The 20,831-nt window shown below is 38.9% G+C and overlaps 2 protein-coding genes across 3 annotated transcripts; both read left to right on the top strand.

Moving 5' to 3' along the window:
• Window positions 1–1,077: 1,077 nt before the first annotated feature.
• sdad1 (SDA1 domain containing 1) lies at window positions 1,078–7,879 on the top strand. Its single transcript, XM_078270893.1, has 22 exons — window positions 1,078–1,284; window positions 1,402–1,506; window positions 2,342–2,440; window positions 2,571–2,681; window positions 3,048–3,119; window positions 3,230–3,330; window positions 3,423–3,480; window positions 3,565–3,639; window positions 3,772–3,873; window positions 3,966–4,035; window positions 4,152–4,255; window positions 4,572–4,629; window positions 4,712–4,770; window positions 4,867–4,943; window positions 5,081–5,178; window positions 5,347–5,423; window positions 5,619–5,748; window positions 5,878–5,972; window positions 6,063–6,253; window positions 6,872–6,956; window positions 7,392–7,553; window positions 7,662–7,879. Exons 1-22 carry the CDS (start codon window positions 1,195–1,197, stop codon window positions 7,707–7,709), a joined length of 2,067 nt encoding a protein of 688 aa, XP_078127019.1. The 5' UTR covers window positions 1,078–1,194; the 3' UTR covers window positions 7,710–7,879.
• A 1,341-nt stretch (window positions 7,880–9,220) lies between these two features.
• klhl8 (kelch-like family member 8) lies at window positions 9,221–20,088 on the top strand. 2 transcript variants are annotated; one of them, XM_078271567.1, is made up of 12 exons: window positions 9,221–9,308; window positions 13,166–13,382; window positions 13,653–13,714; window positions 14,088–14,253; window positions 14,523–14,672; window positions 15,131–15,317; window positions 15,648–15,791; window positions 16,134–16,245; window positions 16,442–16,610; window positions 16,698–16,857; window positions 17,489–17,690; window positions 18,172–20,088. In XM_078271567.1, the coding sequence occupies exons 2-12, from the start codon at window positions 13,185–13,187 to the stop codon at window positions 18,293–18,295; spliced, it is 1,674 nt and encodes a 557-aa protein (XP_078127693.1). In that variant the 5' UTR covers window positions 9,221–9,308; window positions 13,166–13,184; the 3' UTR covers window positions 18,296–20,088. The 2 variants fall into 2 exon arrangements, with proteins under 2 accessions (XP_078127693.1, XP_078127692.1); XM_078271566.1 differs by having other exon boundaries at window positions 14,523–14,843.
• The last annotated feature ends 743 nt before the right edge of the window (window positions 20,089–20,831 follow it).

The raw sequence follows: 20,831 nt of genomic DNA, 5'->3' as shown, positions 1-20,831 counted from the left end.
CATATTTACATTACGTTATTACATTATATTACATTTGTTTAACTTGTTTTGTTTGGGACATTGCCTTAATAGAGAATATGTAAATGCTAAATTGCAAAATGTAATGTCATCAGCTTTTTAAAGTATAACTAACATAACATGATGTGAATTTTTTTTACTTTTCATTTGTAGTAACATGTAGCAAGCATGTTGCATATGTTTTTATTCTTAGCACAGAAATTAAACAACTGATCCTCAAACGCCTCATAATTATTTTTTATTTCTCCTTTATTTTTTACAGACAAGTCATTACAGTTTTTTTCGATCGCTTAAGCACTATTTTGAAAACGGGGACCGGTTTTTCAAAACACTACACACAATCGGCACAACCACACACACAATTAGCAGAACACCTCAGACCCTTTGCAAAACGAAACTTGCAAAACCTATACACTAATTTATAAAAAAACATATTTTGTTACCACATGAAACACACATTTATGACTTAGTTCTGGTTGAACCAGTTACACGCTGCTGTTGCTAACCTAAAACACTTATCAATTCTAATAATTCTGTAAATGAAGTACACAGAGAGAGTGCAAATATACAATGAGTTCACCAAACACTACACAAGACCAATGCTGTAGACTGAGGAAAATATAATTTATTTCTCTCCATATAATTAGTTGCGGTTTCTCCCGCTACACTGTATGTTGTTCTGATCGTGAGGCATTATAGCACTTTCCAAGTAAGTAAGGTGTTCTTGATGACAAAGAGTGGTTACCACTGCATTCTGCACCTGCAATGATGCCGTTTATAGTATTGTTATCATTCTCTCACTTACTGTTGACATCACTTTTAGGCATCAATATAAGTATAACCATTTCGCCAATAAAATCACAATTTGTAAGAGGCTAGCCTGCTTAGCGATTCACAACATAAGCCCTAACGTGGACCATGGAGGTTAATATGAAAGTAGAAAAATAGAAAAAGTTAGACAAGTGTAACATAAAGGAAGTTTAACACAAGAACTGCCGCAAAGAAATAAACAAACCTCCTTCGATCAAATCGGAAGTGACTAGACCAGGACCGGACGTGACGTTCGGACTTCTCACTGCAAGTTAAATGGCAGCCTACACATCTGCCACGCTTGCCTTGTAAACTGCTGTTTTACACCCTTTTCTCTCAAAATACTCGCAAATATCATCTTAAACCATGTCCGGGCGACAAAACAACAAACTGCCAAACAATTTGCCACAACTGCAGAATCTCATTAAAAGAGATCCACAGTCATACGTAGATGAGGTAAGTGAAGTTAGCCAGGAGTGCTAAAGTTATTAGCTAGCTAGTAAAGCTGTTTGTGGATGTGCAGCAGGGCAGTCAATATACTACAGTAATGAATCACTTGTGGTTTTTGCACAGTTTCTGCAGCAGTACCGACACTACCAGTCCAATGTTCAGATCTTCAAACTGCAGCCTGACAAGCCGAACAAGGAGCTGGCAGATCTTGTCATGTTTCTCGCTCAGGTAACGTACTGAGTGTGTTTACGCTTGTATCCACTAGTGAACCTATGTATTTCTGATCAGCAGTGGTGGAATAAGTTATTTAGATCTTTTATTAAAGTATTAATAACATACTGGGAAAATACTCCACTATAAGTCCTCCTAAAAGTCCTGCATTCAGAACCTTACTTAAGTAAAAGTACGCATTGTGTTCCCTGTCAGTTACTATTATACATGATGCTTTTGGACTAATATTACTCCTGCAAATGCAATAACTTGTATGTTGCATTTTACTTTTTTACTGTAGATGTTTAAGGTTGTGCTAATTGTAATCATTATTATACTTTTGGGTAGGTAGATTAATCAACAGCAATGCCTCATGTTCTATAAGATCACCATATATCACTGTCCTGTGAGAACCACCTATCTCTCAAAGTCCACTATTTATGAGCCCCGTTTTCAGCTTTGTGATGATGCATTTCCCAGATGATTAATTTACCTGAAGAAGTACGAGAAATTTCCTCAATAGGGAACACGTCAACCTTCAGTTTATCACGGACATTCAAAATAATTAAATTTGGAGATACGTGGTTTTCACTGGACAGGAAGGAGATGAGAAATTGTCATCTGAAAAGTAACTAAAGCCGTCAGACAAATGTAGTGGAGTAAAAAGTACAATATTTCCCTCTGAGATGTAGTGGAGTAGAAGTATATAGTATCATAAAATGGAAATACTTAAGTAAGGTACAAGTACCTCCAATTTGTACTTAAGTAAATGTACTTAGTGATATTCCAGCAGTAATGTGTACTGTAGTACCTATCTATATGTTGTGTAGTTACAGTTCCTCTTGTCCTTCAGGTTTGTCACTGCTACATGCAGCACATGACCACCTTTCCACAAGAGCTGTCTGGGTTATTGATGAGTCACCACACAATGCTAGAGCCAGACCTAAGAATGGTAAGATGATATGTGACTATCCACATTAAGTAATTGATCATACTTGCAACATATGAGTTTGTTGACATTTATACAAATGACATGTTTCTTAGCGTTGAAATGTTTTTGTGTGTGTTCCTGTCTTTGTCAGACTTTCTGCAAGGCGCTGATTCTTTTGAGGAATAAAAATCTGATCGACCCAACCTGCCTCCTGGAGCTCTTCTTTGAGCTGCTGCGATGTCACGACAAACTTCTTAGAAAGGTTATAGCACAGCACAGCCCTCAAATATCTACAGCAGCTTTGCCCAATCTCAGGACCCATCGGCTAGCGGTCTGATGATGATATTGCCTCTGGGGGGGGGGTTCCGGTGTAGTCAGCAGATATCTGGGCCAAGACTTCCTCCTCCAAACAAAAGGAAACCCAATACCCAAATCTTGTCCCGTTGCTTACAGATTCATTGCTATATTTATTGTATGGCATTGAATCTATAACTCTGACTAACGGACCAATGCTTTTCTTGTGTTGTACGTGTTTCTGTATCATGTTTAGTTGTCAACTTTCTAATCTTGTGCTCATTTGTTACTCTTCCCCTTTCAGAAGTAAACATTTGCTTTTCTCTCTCCACAGACTCTGTACACACACATTGTAACAGATATCAAAAACATCAATGCCAAGCACAAGAACAACAAGGTTAACACAGTAAGTACACATACATGTGTTACGTATGCCATGTTGGACTGAGTGTAATGTGTGATTACAGCAGCTTAAAAAACATGTTATAATCTGTGTTACAATGTTGTGTGTTTCAGACGTTACAGAACTTCATGTACACCATGCTGAGAGACAGTAATCCCTTAGCAGCAAAGATCTCTTTAGATGTAATGGTGGAGCTATACACAAGGAACATATGGTGGGTTTTATTTGTGCACTGGACATCATTTACAATACATTAATATTATTTTCCATTGCTTTAACCTGCATGTCTTTTTGTTTGTGTCACAGGAATGATGCCAAAACAGTTAATGTCATTACAACAGCGTGCTTCTCCAAGGTGACAAAGGTATGTTGAAAGCAGTGCTTTTTTAAAATTATATTGCATATGTGGCGACCCAGCACGTCTTCACCTGCCTCTCTTCCTGTTTAGATCCTTGTTGCCGGTCTCAAATTCTTTCTTGGCAAAGATGAGGATGAGAAAAATGGAAGTGATTCAGACTCAGAGGCAAGTACTAAAAAAAACTAAGTAGTGAGAAAGGATACTTTTCTCAGTCTAGAAGGGAGCAATTATTTAGTTTGTGTAATGCACATGTAAGCTATACAAATGGGTTTGTTAAGAATCAGTCTTATCTTTCAGGCGGAGGGACCATCAGTCCGAGACCTGAAGGTGAGATACTCCACTGGCAAGAAAACCTCCAAAAACAAGAAGAAGCTGGAAAAGGCGATGAATGTCCTCAAGGTACCACTCGTAAAACTAGTACAGAGGCAAGACTCATGTTGTTACAGGTATGTTCAAATGAATTGACTTTATTCTTTTAACTCTTTGGCTAGAAACACAAGAAAAAGAAGAAAGTTGAAGTGTTCAATTTCTCTGCTATTCACCTAATTCATGATCCCCAAGGTAGGCTTACCTGTCTTCTCCACAACAACTGCAGTACAAAGAATTTGTTTTGGGTCATTTGTGCTTCAATTTACGGAACAGTAAACCATCAAATATCACTATCGCTGTTTATTAAGATTTCGCCGAGAAACTCTTGAAGCAGTTGGAAGACTCTAAAGAGCGCTTTGAGGTGAAGATTATGATGATGGAGTTCATATCCAGACTGGTTGGAATCCATGAGGTAAGTGACATGGCTCTCACCAGCAAGTTTGCACTCTAGTTTGTGTTTGTTTTCACAGCTTGTTCCTGCTGTTCTCTTGCTGTCATTACATTTCTACTGGATATTGTAGCATTGTGAGCATTGATAATGATGTGCAGAATAAGCATTGCCAACATTCCTCAAGGGTAGTATTAGTCAGTAACAGCATCTAAACATGCCTTAGACTGCCTTGGAACCATACAGAAATGAGCATGCATACATATATGCATACATATACGAACATACAGTTCCACATTGGTGCCATATGAATAATATTTTATACTCTGTTCTTTTCCAGCTCTTCCTCTTCAATTTTTATCCCTTCGTCCAGAGGTTTCTACAGCCACATCAAAGAGGTAAAAGGACTCCAAAATAAGTAAATGAAGACTCTTGACATGTGTTGATGAGACGTATTTAAGCAAACTTGTGTCTCTCTAGAGGTGACAAAGGTTCTGCTGTGTGCTGCCCAGGCTTCACATCAACTTGTCCCACCAGAGGTACATTAAGATCTACAGCTGAAGCATGTTCGTTAACACGTGGATTAAACATAGGGATTCCAGTATAACACTTCTCGTGCGCTCTTACTCGTGCAGATCATCGAACCCGTAATCATGACCATCGCCAACAACTTTGTGACGGATAGAAACTCTGGGGAGGTTATGACTGTGGGGTAAGAAGCAGCCTTTCATCCAAAGTTTGTATGGATAAACATGTAAAGGAAAAACTGTATATACAAATCCATACAGCTATTTTGTAACTACCAAGTATTACTGTTACATTAAATCTGTGCCCCGTTTTGTACTCCAGTATCAATGCCATCAAGGAATTGACAGCCCGCTGTCCGCTCGCCATCAATGAAGACTTGCTGCAGGACCTGGCCCAGTACAAGACCCACAAGGACAAGAGTGAGTGACTGCCAGTCTGTTTTTCTTGCCTGTGTATTTTTATATATATATATTTTTTTTATTTTTAATTTTTTTTACAACTCTTTACAAGAATGCACAATGTGAAGGAGCTGTGTGCATGTGTGTTCCCTCACAAAACAACATGATTTTGTCTGTATTTGCATTCAGATGTGATGATGTCTGCCAGAGGACTGATCCAGCTGTTCAGGAGTCTCAATCCACAGATGCTGAACAAGAGGGACAGGGTGAGCCAACTGTGACTTTTATTGTAAACACTTTAAAACACTGTAAAAACTACTGTAACCCTAACCCAAAAAAATGAAAATGAAAACTGAAATGATGTATTTACATTCAACAACAGTGAGTATAGATTGTATGGTAATGCATTACTATGTCAATAAAAAAGTTAATAATTGTAAATTGTGCCTCTTGTTGTTCAGGGGAGACCCACAGAGGCCTCAACAGAGGCCAAGATTAAAGACTACGGCGAGCTCGAGGCTAAAGATTATATTCCTGGAGCTGAAGTCCTGGAGGTGGAGGAGGGGAACAAAGAGGGAGAGAAGGATGAAGGTGAGCAGCTATTGTGTTATTGAATCCAGTTTCATTGTGTGTGTGTTTTTTGTGTTGTGTGTGTGTGTGTGTATGTATAGAGATGATCAATATTAGGCTAATGTGAATATTTTTCATATTTTACAACAGATGGCTGGGAGAGCGCCAGTATTAGTGATGATGATAATGAAGATGGGGAGTGGGTGGACGTTCACCACTCATCTGACGAAGACACAGGAGAAGTGGTGAAGATAAAAGTGTATAGCTTATTCAAATGCTGATGGTTAGTTACGTATGTATTGTTTTAATATAAGAGTTATGTGTGTTTGTGTAAGGCGGAGAAGCTTCAGAATATGCCAGTCGAGGAAAGGAAAGCCAAAGCGGCGGCGGTCAGTGGCAGCAGACTCCTCACTCAAGATGACTTTAAGAAGATCCGTCTGGTCCAGCTGGCCAAGGAGGTCAACGCTGCGCCAGGCAAGGGCCAGAAAAGGAAAAATGTGGAGCTCGACGATGAGGACGAGAACAGGTTTGAAAGCTATTAAAACGTAGAACTTAAAACTTAAACTCATTTACGGGCGCCCGGATAGCTCAGTTGGTAGAGCAGGCGCCCATATATAGAGGTTTACTCCTCGACGAAGTGGGCCTGGGTTCGACGCCGACCTGCGGTCCTTTGCTGCATGTCATTCCCCCTCTCTCCCCCCTTTCATTTCTTCAGCTGTCCTGTCAATAAAGGCCTAAAAATGTCTGGAAAAATAATCTTTAAAAAAAAACAAAAAAACAATATGAATCAGAAAATGAAGTAAGTGGCACGTACAAGGAATTTGCCTTGGCTGTTGGTGCATACATAAACATATTAAACATTAAAATGAAATAAACAAACAATAATTACAGAAACAAATAACACTATATTGTCCACTATAACAACTATTTAACATTAAGAAAAGAGGCTGTATGGATTAGTGCAGGATGTGCAAATGCTGAGCGATGTGCACAAGTTCAGGATACATAGACTGTGCAGAAAATAGGATGTAGGAACTTGTCTTCAGAATATTTTTTGTGATTTCTTTTTTTGACAAAGAGAGATGATCATTCTAAGGTTTTTTTTTTTTCCATTTTTTTTTTTTTTTCCATCCATATCTTACAGAGGGGAGGTGCTGACCTTGAGGAATATTGAGAAACTGCATAAGAAACCAAAAGCAGACAAGGAAACGCGCCTGGCAACAGCAATGGTAAAACCTTTCTCTAATGTTATGTGGTCTGAACTATTCTAAGAATTACTAGCGAGAGTAGAATCATGGCTGCAACACTGTTGACCCGAGAAAGTCAATTATGAGCAGTTTGTATATTGTGACAGTACTTAATGATGTGTAGGGCTGCAAATAACTATTACTTCCATTATATATTAGCCTGCTGATTATTTTCATTATTATATTGTTTTGGTCTATAAAATGTCAGAAAAAGGTTAAAAAGAAAAAAAATATACATTTTACTATCATTAAACACTTAGAAAAACCAGCAAATATTCACATTTGAGAAGCTGGGACAAGATCATTTATTTGCATTTTTGATTATTGAAACAGTTTTTGATTCATTTTCTGTCGATCAACCAATTTATGAATTGACTAACCCTTTAAGCTCTAATGATTTCTGTCGTCATTCTCCAGGCGGGGCGGACCGACCGGAAGGATTTTGTCAGGAAGCGGACCAAGCTGAACCCACACGCCGGCACCACCAACAAGGATAAGAGGAAGACTAAGAACTTCATGATGATGAGACACAGTCAGAATGTCAGAACTAAAGGCAAACGCTCCTTCAGAGAGAAACAGGTAAGTCACAACTGTCAGTAATAGCTACTGCATTTGATTGTGGATACAATGATTTAATTAAATGTGAAGTTGCATTTCAACTGAAAATATTTTCATTTTCTTATCCAGATTGCTCTGCGGGATGCACTGCTGAAAAGGAAGAAGCAGTACAAGTAGGACACATGGACATAATGTTATATTTGCCTCGTGCTGGCCATCTGATGAGCATCACAGAGAACGTCAAATAATGTACATCCTTAAGTAGCCTGTAAAAAATTGTCAGTTTATTGTATTATTGAATGAACTGCATACATTTACTCTGTTCTAAAATAAACAATCTTTGATAATTATTGTGTGAAGGATTCTGTATGGGTATAGTCAAGGGTGTAACTTTGGTTTAAGAAGTGGGTGGGGCACAAAAAAGGGGGTCTGGGGGTCCTCTGCCAGAAAAATGTTTTTCCTGCATTTCTACATACAGTACATTTAGGAACTGTGATGATACAAAATCCAGGAAATAATTAAGTTGATCATAAATTCTGCCAGAAAGAATAGTACTAAACTATATATAAGAAAAAGATGTCTTACTTCCTTTATTGTTTAACATAGGGGCGATCGCCAAGACTTGAGATATTCATTTTATAGAGTTAGAATTGTTCAAAATTTGAAAGTAGGGGGGTGGTGTCCCCAGTGGAAATTACACTCTAGGGTATATATCTTGTTATGTTCTGGTCTGTTAATTCTACAGCTCTTACTCCCTCCATGATAAATGGCCTCCCATTAGTCAAAGTTTGAATGTCAAGAAAATGATGTATCTCGGTAATTTGAAGTGTAATGGTCAGGCACATGTAAACTGTCACTTTTAAACTCAAGAATTCTTTTGTGCCAAATCTTTGTTCCGATCTTCAAAAACTGTTAACATATTTACACTAACTATAGCTATATTGTTTTGTTTTTTTAATATATAGGAATGTATAGGTGTATAAAATCTTTCCACATTTATGATCTGTTTTCAGTATTTCTGCTTGGTATTTACAGCATAAATAAGCAGACGCTGCACTGATATACAGTATATAGAACTCAGTCAGGATGTGAAGGTGTTAATGTATAATTTTAGCAAGTATTTAATTGGCCAATATAGTTATATAACAACTGTAATTACAGTCCAACATTTCTTACGTTGCACATTACTCTGTAGTTTATTCCCTTATTTTGAACATGTCAGTGTTATTTACTGGAACTTGTGTTTAGTGAGGCAAAAGACAAAATAAATTGACTCAATCTAATAGTACAGTCCTATTTGACAACTTAAGAATGTGATACTATGTATGTGTCTGCCGTAATAACAATCTTTTTAAAGAATTTGTAGCTGCACCGACTCTTTCTTCGGGTGTTTAGAGCAAATAAACTGTATAATAGGTAAATCAACTTTGACGTTGACATTCTTAGAGATGTCAGAGAAGAGAGGTGTCTGTTCTGATCATTTATTTTTGCTTTCTATTGGGGAAACGATAACATAGTATAGGTTCTTAAGATTACTGTATGCCCTCTGATTAAATACATCGGAAAGTGTGTTACTCTTTTATATTTAAAGCTGTCGCTTTTAACCAGCATGATCGGAGCTTCTAGTGGGCATTTTATATTGTTTCTTCGGCTGTTGTTCAGGTAATGCATTAAAACTACAATACCCATGAAGCACTTGGAATCACAACAAACGTGCCAATGCCAAACATTCTGCTCAATGAAGCCGGCATCTTTTAATTCTTGCTGCGACATGAGGTACCCAAATTAAATATGTTTGACTTAATGCAACGATTATCCGATGTTTTATAGTCATTTGTAGCATTCTACATTTAGTATTTTCGCTAAACTCTCGCTTAAATCCTCCATTCCCTGCCAGCTAACATTAGCTAGTGGACTGATGCTAGTCTGTCTGCTAGTTGATTTTAGCAACAAGCTAACCGTAAACGTTAATCTCTTCGCTGAAAGTAGCTTTAATAGATTTATCACGTTCTTTCGAGTCGTATCGTTATATTTTGTCTGGTTTTAGAGAGAAAACCCAATAACGTTATTTGGTTCAACGTTAGAAGTACGACGTAACAACACGGGATGCAGCAGTATTCACTATGCTAGCTATCGTTTACGTTGAACAACTGTGATATTTGCAGTAACTTTATAGCTGGTGTCTTATCCTAAATATATAGCTACATCCCTTAACGTTACCTCTACTCTCGATATTCTATTGTCCAGGAGTAGCTAGCTAGCTGTTAAAGCCGCTGTTACATAGGCTACATACAGTGGTGGAATGTAACTAGCTAAGTTAATTTACTGAAGTAACTCCAGTTTCTGCATTGAGTACTTTTACTTTTTATATTTTAAGTACACTTTCCTGATGATACTTACATACTTTCACTTAAGTAATATTTGCAGTGTAGGACTTTTACTATATATACTGCGTGGTAGTAGTACTTTTACTTAAGTAAAGGATCTGAATACTTTTTCCACCACTGGCTGCATATGGATCACCTTACTCTAAAAACCAGCCTACACACTGTTAGACTAGAGTAAATTACATGCGGTAACGTTGTTGAATATCGCAATAACGATAGTACTTGCGATAAATAAACAAATATTAAAGTGTATAGGCCTAATTCGTTCTGCCTTTCTGATGCTTCCAGTATTCTGCTAAAATACAACAAATTGCTTGTTGAATTTACACAAATGGAAGGAATCATTTCCAACATTCTTTTATTGAACAAATTGAATTGAATATAAAAGGCACCACTAAAAAAAGAACAACAGTTACATTATGAAGTGCAGTTTTCTACTGATATTTTCTTTCGACTAACACAAAAATCTGAGTCTCTATCGCAAGACTCAGATTTGGCTGGACGTGACCCACAGAGGCTAGGCCCAGCATTGAATGAATGCAAAACTGTCACTGAGTGATAGAATTACACCACTGGTCAGATTAAGTGTGATGACGTGAGTTTTTGTGTTTCCCCAATTGCCATTGCCCGTTCAAAATGTATTGGCGCACCACAGGCTTTTACCTTCGCTATCACCCTTCAATCAGCCGATTAACTTCCTCAATACATGGTGGTGGTTGTTGTTGTTGCTGTCACCACCGTTTTAACCATTTTGTCCTTAAAAAAATGCTGCAGCTCCTCAAGACAACATTATTATTTCAGGCAACACAGAAAAACAAATAGTTGAAAAAGGCATGATTACATTGTTGAATTCATTAAATTAAAGGAGTCCTCAGTTAATTATCTCAAACGTATATTTACAATATCATGTGATATGCTACTTCAGTACACAACAAACAAATATTAGTGGAACCACTACAGATGAACACAATTCCATATTCACATTATAGACACCACCGCTGACTGTAACGATTTGGCCACAACAGGGGCTTTCCGACCGGAGGGGTTTTTGCACTTCTTAGAACTAAACGTTCCTAGAACACTTTTTTTCGTCGCGTTCCGACAGGAAAAATTTGGGGATTTTTAAGTTCCTCTGGCCTCAGTAGTGTACTTTTTTAGCTCCTACTTCAGAGCAGGGTCTTTTCCCTTTTCCCTTTTCCTAGGTGTACTTGATTGGTTGAACTTATAAGTCACGCCCACTGCCAACTCAGAACTTGCAGTCAGAGCAGCAACCAACAACGGGACATTTTTTACAATTTTCACCATCTTATTCATCATTAAATTCACTTCTGACAACGTTTTAGGCGAGAAATTAACTGTTTAGATTTCGAATATAGGCAGTCTTGCGAAAACTGATGCCGACTTGACAATTTGCTTCAAAGTTTTCGGAGTTCAGAAGCTCCATGAAGTGAGGCAACAGCCAGCAAGCGCCTGCCCCGGCCTCTAGCTCGTCGCTCGGCCAGTCATGCTCAGACACCTCGCGGTAGACGGTCTTTTGTTTAAATATCACAACACATGTCCATCATAAGATTAACAGGAACCTGTGGTTAACTGTCTTTTCGGAGTTAAACTCCACAAGCGTGTCCTGCGGCTCGGCTCGCCGGCCATCACACACGCACACGCACACACACACACACACACACACACACACACACACACACACGTCCACAGCGCAGCAGGCGGGGTCTGTTCCGAGTATAATAAAGCCCCGTCTGTGTTGAGCAAAACATTAAGTGAATTACTACGAGAATGGACGTGCATTTAATATAGGAAAAGTGCACAAGTATTAGCATAATTTGTTGTTGTTGTTGTATGTGGCGCTAAGGTCTAGTGACGATGCTATGAAGACCGTTGCCGTGCTTGCGTCACTCCCTTACCCCTCCTACCAGTCCCTATGGCCACTTGGCCAGTGGGAATGCAAACGGAAAAAAAGATTTTGGGGGAGAGTAGTTCTTAGAACTGCTTAGAAGTGTACTTTTCCTCTAAAAAGTACAAGTACTATCTGGTCGGAAAGCACCTAATTGTCACCACATTGACCATGCACGGTCCTGCCATATACTAGGTTCCCACCTAGTCTTGTTCACAAGCTGCTTTACTCTCTATCTCTTTAAATGTGAGGGAAGTATAGTAAATCAGTGTGCCAGAAACAAGCTCATTAGTTGGGTAATTACTGTCACAATACTCTGATCAAAGGCCTGTGATCAAAGTGTCTGAATCTGTCGTTGAATTAAGTGGATATTACAAAGTCCCTACATGTGGTGTTAAAGATGAAACCTAACCAGGAGCCTACAAAGTAAAACAGAAGTGGCGAGAGAGTTTAATCACTAGTGCATATGATGGGACTTGATGTTTCTGCTCTTTATAGCTGAGAGGACTAGTGATGAGGGGGCAACACACTGAGTCCATTCAGTCAGAGAAATAGCTTAAAAGAGAGACACTGCATCGTCTGTAAGGTGTGGGTGGAGCTTTGGCCTCTGGCTGTCTGCTCTCAGTTTATCTCTTCAGCTGTGGAGATTTTCATCAAATTCAGCAATAGGTAGGATTTTTTTATGGGTTTGATTGCACAGTATTCTCTGTTTCTGATGTGTCATGTTTGTGTGTGCTTGGAGGAATTGGTTTGTCCTGTTTTTTTTATTTGTCTCTAGTCTCTGCTGAATGAGTAAAGGGGAGTGACACTGAAAGGGGCGGAAGACTGACCAAACTTGCTCAGCTGGAAGGCAGTCTCCCCGACCACTCATTTTTCTTTTGTTTCCTCCATTGAAGCCTGTATCGAGTTGTGGTTTCTATTTCAGACAGCAAGTTATTCTTACATGATCAGATCCAACATGAACGTGACAAGTTGGGCTGCTTATTGCTAGAGATGGGCAATTATTCTATTACTATTTTCTTAACAGCATATCCATACAATTGTTTTGGGTTGTTAATAGTAGTAAATATGTTGATTTTTTTTTTAAGTTATTATTTTTTTTTTAGTTATTTGTTTAAACTATAAAAATGGCAATCGCAAATTCCCAAAATTGAAAGGGGTCTTAAAATGTCTTGTTTTTGTGACCAACAGTCCAAAACCCAGCAATCTCACAACAATGACATAAGACAAGCAAAATATTATCCAGCTGAGATGCTGGAACCAGAAAATGAGTGAAAAACTGATTAAGCGAATATATACAATTCTTTCTGTCAAATTTGAAGCTCTGATCTCTCTTATAGGTGTTACTTGTAGCCAGCTATGGCACCAGGGGATGTGGTGCCAGACCATGCCAAGCAATTGAAGCCCAAGGAGAAGCGGCCTGGGAACAGGGCATCGAAAGCAGACTGTGAGCCTGATGGGTCCTTTATCTTTGAGGCTCATGAGGCCTGGAAGGACTTCCATAACTCCCTCAGGCATTTTTATGAAGTAGGAGAGCTCTGTGATGTCACGCTGAAGGTAGGTAGAGAGAGAGAGAGATGTTTGTTAAATTTATAGCTCAATTTATCTTTTCATTTTATAGATGTGAGCCTAATTTATCACAATTATGAGTTGAATGTGGTGGTTTGATTTATTTGCAATCCCTAAATAGCTACAGAAATCACAGTACAGTCTGTCTGAAGTTGCAGTCATACTGTGGAAATGATTATTTTAATTTCTAATAATGTGTACGGGTGTGGCTTGTTGCTTGTTTTTTAAACATGTTGCGTTTGTGTCTTTTTTTTGTAGGTTGGCAGTAGGTTGATACCATGCCACAAGCTAGTGCTGGCTTGTGTGATCCCTTACTTCAGGTATGATCCATTTTTAGCTTTTATTATTTTTAACTAGGCCTATAATAGCAATTTTCAGTACAGCACAGACAGATAAGAGGGTTTTTTTCCAACTGACGGGCATCCAATCTCCTTAATCACACAATGGAACCTGTTGACCTATAGATGTGTTTTCTTAAAGTCAAATATTACATGCCAGATACACTTTTTACTCTGACTAAACATACAGAAATTAAGCAACAACGAACTATCTCTAAACTTTCCTGAGCCTGGACATAAGGTTCCAATGTCACGAAAAAATCAAAGACTGAATATTGTCATGTCTGTATGTTTTTGCAGATCACAAAGCTTTGCGGAAGGTATTTCTTGTCTAAGTGGCTATTTCTTCCCTCAGGGCCATGTTTCTGTCAGAGATGTCTGAGGCTAAGCAGGAACTGATAGAGATCAAGGACTTTGATGGTGATGCCATCCAGGACCTGGTGCATTTTGCCTACTCCTCCAAGCTCACATTAACTGTGGACAATGTCCAGCCACTACTTTATGCTGCCTGCATCCTTCAGGTGAAGAAACACAAATACAATCAATCAACAAGCTGTGCAGGCATTTTGTTCTCCTTATTTTACATGATCATGCGTGACCCGAACCCGGATTAGCGGCTGAAGATTAGTGAATGAGTTTTATGTAACTACATGAACTAAGGGGTTCTGCATTTTCGTAGTGTACACTTATTTAGCCATTCAAAATGTTATGACAATTTGTACACAGAACAGAATCATATTATGTAAGAGATCATCCTTAAAATGTATTTTTTACTGCTTACATCTATTAGGTGGAGTTGGTGGCGAGAGCCTGCTGTGAGTACATGAAGGCCCACTTTCACCCCACCAACTGCCTGGCAGTTCGTACATTCGCTGAGAGCCACAACCGTGTGGACCTGATGGACATGGCTGACCGCTATGCCTGCGAACACTTCACTGAGGTAGTGGAGTGTGAGGACTTTACATGCGTGTCTCCCCAGCACTTGCGCACATTATTGTCCTCCAGCGAGCTCAATATCCATTCAGAGACAGAGGTGTACAATGCAGCAGTGAAATGGTTGAAAGCAAACCCACAGCACCACGAGGCCTGGCTGGACCAGATCATGTCTCAGGTTAGAGAGTGCATAGCTTAAGGGTATCACAGGGTGTGGTTTGGTTTAGCTTACGTAAATTAATGTTGCATCTTCCTTAATTTAATATCTCCATAAGTTTATTGTTTGTTTGTTTGGAAGTACCTCTGTGTGTGCTCTAGTAGACTTGAATGACCTGGTTTACGGATTATCTGAAGCTTTAGCTATATTACTGTGTGTGTTCAATTTGTGTTACATATCTACGTTCACAGCCTTATTTAATCACTTTTACAACTACAATACAATGTGTATGCTGGTCTTTCCTTCAGGTGCGCCTCCCCCTGCTCCCTGTAGAGTTCCTGAGTGGAACAGTGTCTAAGGACGAGATGATTAAAGGTAACCTGAGTTGTCGCGACCTGATGGACGAAGCCAGGAACTACCACCTGCACCTCAGCAACAAGGTGGTGCTGGACTTTGAATATTCAGTCCGTACCATACCCCGGAAACACACTGCAGGTAATACTTGTATGTTGGTGTTTGGCTTTGAACATGTAACTACTGGTTTTATGGCATTTGTAGTAACATTCAGCACTTTTTTCTTATCATCCTAAAGAATACACAGCTAAAATAATGAAACCAGATGCCTTTCTGGGTTACTTCATAACATAAGCAAATTTACAAAAATGTAATAACTTTCTAGTTTATAGAAGATGTGTAGTTTTCACTTCGTATATATTTTTTTCCAACTTTTTAAAATGTGTTTATTCTTAGGTCCTGTGAGCATAAAGCATGATATGTGTATCTCTCACTGCGCCAACGTTTTGTTCTTTCCTTCCATTTCCTCAGGGGTTTTGTTCTGTGTGGGTGGCCGAGGGGGTTCTGGTGACCCATTTCGCAGCATCGAGTGCTACTCCATCACTAAGAACAGCTGGTTCTTTGGTCCTGAAATGAACAGCAGACGGCGTCACGTGGGTGTAATATCTGTAGAAGGTAAGAACTTTCATTAAGGTTATTATGTTGAAACCGTTTAAGAGGGGTGTTGATCCAACTTCATGATCATTTTGGAGGCTGCAGTTTGTGGTGCTGTATTGCATTATACAGAGAGGTGTTTCTATTATTTACATAAACTGGCAACTGAATTTATATTATAAAGACATGTTCTGCAAATACAATACCCTAATATTTTGAGAAGATAATGAAATATTTGGATTGCAGATTCACTTCAAAGTGCATAAAGTATACCTTGCAACATACCAAATGAACAACATCACTGGTCAGGTGACATAATCATAAAGACTCGTCTTCATATCAATTTAATGTTGGTTTCCTTAGGCAAGGTTTATGCTGTCGGGGGCCATGATGGTAACGAACACTTAGGCAACATGGAGATGTTTGACCCCCTCACCAACAAGTGGATGATGAAAGCCTCCATGAACACCAAGAGGTACACAGATGCTACAATATACTGAATGTGAATTGGACTTTCTTCTTTGGAGAGAATGCTATCTGAAATTTTTTTTTTTAATGCAACCTTTCTCTTCATTTTGGCCTTCCTAAGCCTGTGCTTTTCACACCCAAAAATGGTGATTTAAAAAGACAGCAGAAATACGGCTTTGACCATGCATATGTGTTTTACTCAGGAGGGGTATAGCCCTGGCGGCTCTCGGTGGTCCCATCTACGCTATTGGAGGTCTGGATGACAACTCCTGCTTTAACGATGTGGAGCGTTATGACATCGAAAGTGACTGCTGGAGCGCTGTGGCGCCAATGAACACACCCAGAGGAGGAGTGGGATCTGTGGCTTTGGGGGTAAGACTGCAAAGGAAGGCCAATCAATTGTGACTGATATACGATACCTACTCTGGACTTCACTGTTTTATACCCTCTCCTCGCCAGAGTTTTGTGTACGCAGTGGGAGGCAACGATGGCGTGGCATCACTGTCCAGTGTGGAGCGGTTTAACCCACACCTCAACAAGTGGACGGAGGTCAGCGAGATGGGCCAACGACGGGCTGGAAATGGAGTCAGCAAACTCAACGGCTGCCTCTATGTAGTGGGTGAGAGGAATAAATAAACCAAACATCCGTAATATTAATCTCTTCAGATAAGATCACTTGTGTTGCCAGAAATGGTTGGTACCATATAATGTAGTTCCAAGATGTACTGTATATTATCCACATTTGCATGTGCTGCAGTGACTGGAATTACAGACTTCGATACACCTAGGTCACATGCCTCCTAGATACACACCCTACAATTTTATATACAAATGCGTGAATCAGGAAAGACAAAAGTTTATGTTTTGTCATGCTATCTGGTAACTGATTAACAGTGTGAGTGCAAGATTTTTATTATACCATTTGAATTTGAAGAGTCATGGTTCATTCATGGCTCATTAAAATGTCTGTTGTGCATTTGGCCTGGTCAGTAGCTGTGGCTTAGTACAACAGTGAAATCCTATCTTGTGCCTGCTCCATTAGCAACAACATAATCCTACTCAGAGTGTTAGCGGTCTTTACATCTGAGCGTGTTGTTTGCCAGATTGCATGTGTCCTTATAATTTCATGTGAAGTAATATCATACATGCCAGTTTCCTGTTTGACCCATTTAAATTTTTTTTTTTTACAAAAGCACTTGAGATAAATTTGTTGTGATTTTTAAGAATCGTCACTCTCGTCTTTCCCTTAGGTGGTTTTGATGACAATTCACCCCTGAGCTCTGTAGAGCGCTTTGACCCACGAATGCACCGCTGGGAGTACGTGTCTGAGCTGACCACCCCACGTGGGGGAGTCGGTGTAGCCACTGTAATGGGAAGAGTGTTCGCAGTCGGCGGTCACAATGGGAACATCTACCTGAACACAGTGGAGGCTTTTGAGCCGCGAATGAACAGGTGAGGAGGCGATGAATGAAGACTACGGGTAGTGTTTCTAAGGTATCAAGGTGGGATTTAGGATGGTCTAATATCCCTAATAACCCACATGGATAAACTATAGGTGTTTCCATGAATGCGGTCAGTGTGTCCAATAATTTAAGAACCAAGGTTAACTTCACCTTGCATTCGGTTCTTAGATATTACAGTAGCTAGCTGAAGGAGCAAGCAACTTGAATTAACATTAACACCTGTTGGCAATACAATGCACATTTAGAAAACAAAAACAGAAAATACAAACAAATAACTGCAATATGCACACTGCACATTGGCACAGAGTTAAAGACACAAATCAGATAGTCCAGACCAATTTTAATTTTGCAGTTACAGACCTAGCTCAAAAATACTGCTAACATGTTTAGGACTGTAAGTCCTGTTAGACTGTTAGCATGTTTTTTTTTATTATCTTGTTGTGATGTATTTGTGTGCGTTTGCTTTTCAGATGGGAGCTGGTGGGTTCAGTGTCTCACTGCCGTGCCGGAGCTGGAGTGGCTGTCTGTTCGTCTCACGTCAGCCAGATCAGGGACGTCGGCCAGGGCTCCAGCAACGTGGCCAACTGCATGTGACCGCCGCTCCACTTATTACCTGACTGACTGCCAGGTCAGCATCAGATCTGATCACTGCACAACACAAAGCACACAGACAGTGACGGAGGGATTTTCGCCCAGCATCATTACTGTCGCCACTGTCAGTTTTAGGCTGATGTTCCGTTTGCACACAGTGATTGAGGAATATTAGGGAGGTTTCGCTGACTAACCTGTCAAAATGACACGTTCAAGACATTTTCCTTGACTCCTGCTGGTGTTATTTGCAATCAGTGATGTAGTATTTTGTACTGTATTTTCTTTTGTTTGACTGCCTTGACATTGTTTTGACTTTTTTTTTAAGGGAACATAGTAGCTGAGCCTATTGGTATTTAATACTAACATCTTGAGAATGAGTGGTGAGTTTGGATTCAGAACTACTAGCTTAACAGCACATTATGAATGTGGACTGTATAGTAGGCCAGTATAAATGCATTTAAAGGTCTCTTCTTTAAGATTGTCTGTCTCTAGTTTACTTGTTGGCTCTGCAGTTGTGACAAATCAGTAATTTGAAAGAAATCAAACTGGATTTAACACCTTTTTGCAGTGCAGCGTGTGCAGTTACACCATTAATATTTTCATTAACATTTTCATCAGTCAATCTGAAATACGATGTTAAGATGTCAAATACATTTTCAAGATTCCTGTGATCTTATGCCAGATTAAGTGAAAGCGTCAGTCTTTTGTAAAGGTGCATTTCAGAATTATTCCATCAGCAGTTCCAACTGCGGTAAGCTGGATCATATTTCAGTGGTTGTAGCAGGGATCTGCCTCTAATTGTGTTTGAACAATCATTTAAGGCTGATTGGCACAAATCAGTCACTGGGTAGGAGGTGATGGGGCCGAAGACTAACTGCTGCAAGTGCCAAACACAAAAAGTCCGTCAGCCGTTCTGGGAAGCTGTGGATGCAAATCTGGTTCAACGCCTGCTGAATCCTGAGTCGCCACCTTTACCTCAACCTCAGAATAGAGAAAGGTTTGATGACTATATACCTGAGAGTCGAGGGCTGATCAGAGCAACATGGTGCACCTCCCCAATTATAAGCAGTTTTACATTATTGTATAGAGATCTATTCAAACTGACAGGGACAGAAATTCAAATTCAAGATTTGTGTTTCACGATAGCTGGACTGTCAGAAATCCTAATCAGAGTGCTTTCATATGTGTACGAGATGCAGCTGAGGTTTGTCTCTGCAGATGGTTGCATTATATTTTAATATATGGACATTCTGTATAATAAAATAGCTGTATCTTTGCTATTATCCTTTACTACACTATCTAATTAATTGCTGTGCACTATTTTCCTAGAATAGATGTGAAGTCGGCATATATTTTTGTCCTAAAGGGAGAATTTCATGTTACAAGTTTGAAGATGTTTATTTAACACTCGTGTCTATTTCTGCCATATCTACAAAAAATGTAATACTTTCTAGCAACCGTTTAGTTTTTTTCAGAATAGGCACATGACAGAGTTAAAACAGAAATGCTTAGTCCATTTATAATATAAATATACATATTATTGCACAGTTGGTGTCCTGCCGGTATAAATATTAGTGCATATTATCAACCTGGTACATAATTTTTACACCAAAACTGAAGTAAAACTTGCTGCCAACCTTGTTAGAAACTTCTTTTGAAAGTATTTTGAAATGTTTACTGTGCTTTGTGTTGTTCTTTCTCCTTCTGACGGCTTCCATCTTGTGTTTTTTTTTAATTATTATTTATTTACATGGTATTGGTATACATCGGTACAATAAAGTTATGTCTAAAGTTTATTGGTGGAATTCCTGTTTTTCTATAAAACTTTTTGAAATGTAGCCTTCCAGTCAGGACTGACTTTGACCTGTGTACCAAAAAGCCCTTCAGCAATCAGGTTTGTTGTAATGCCCCTTTTTATAAAATGAAATTCTGTTATGAAAAGTCAACATGCACATCACACATGGCAGAACTAAAGAGTTTGGTTCATTTTCCTATGCATTGCATTTTTCTTTCTCAATGAGTCATAAAATTATACTTTTCTGAAAAGTAGGCATGAGGAGTTTTCCTGATTCTGATGTATGCTGAGCAATATAACATTTTTGATATTTTGTAATGTCCTATTAAACCAAGTTAAAAAGTAACAGTTGTAAGCAGAAGTTTGGCAGTATAAACTTTATTGAACGTTAACGTGGTTGTTATAAACTGTCTGTTGGACTTTGTGGTTTCACTGAAACATCATTCATTGAGATGCTACTCCTACCACATACTTTAACCTACAGATGTCATTCAAACTTTAAACTATTCACAAACACTTCCATTATTAGAAATTGGGTTCACTTCTTTATATCTTTTACAGTTTGTGTGTTATCACTGTTTAAGGTTTGTATTTTATACATTAGTTTTTATCACTTATTTTGACATAGCTACTATAAAATGACATTTTTCGACATAGTATACTAGGACTTTTTTCAAGATGCTATTCTGACTTTTTTTGTCATACTAATGACTATTTTCAAAATACTATACTTTGAATTTTTAA

The sequence above is a fragment of the Sander vitreus genome, chromosome 16 (assembly GCF_031162955.1).
Source record: "Sander vitreus isolate 19-12246 chromosome 16, sanVit1, whole genome shotgun sequence".
Classification (NCBI taxonomy): Eukaryota; Metazoa; Chordata; class Actinopteri; order Perciformes; family Percidae; genus Sander; species Sander vitreus.
Note: the sequence above shows the minus strand (reverse complement) of the source record. Positions and strands in the feature narration are given on the sequence as shown.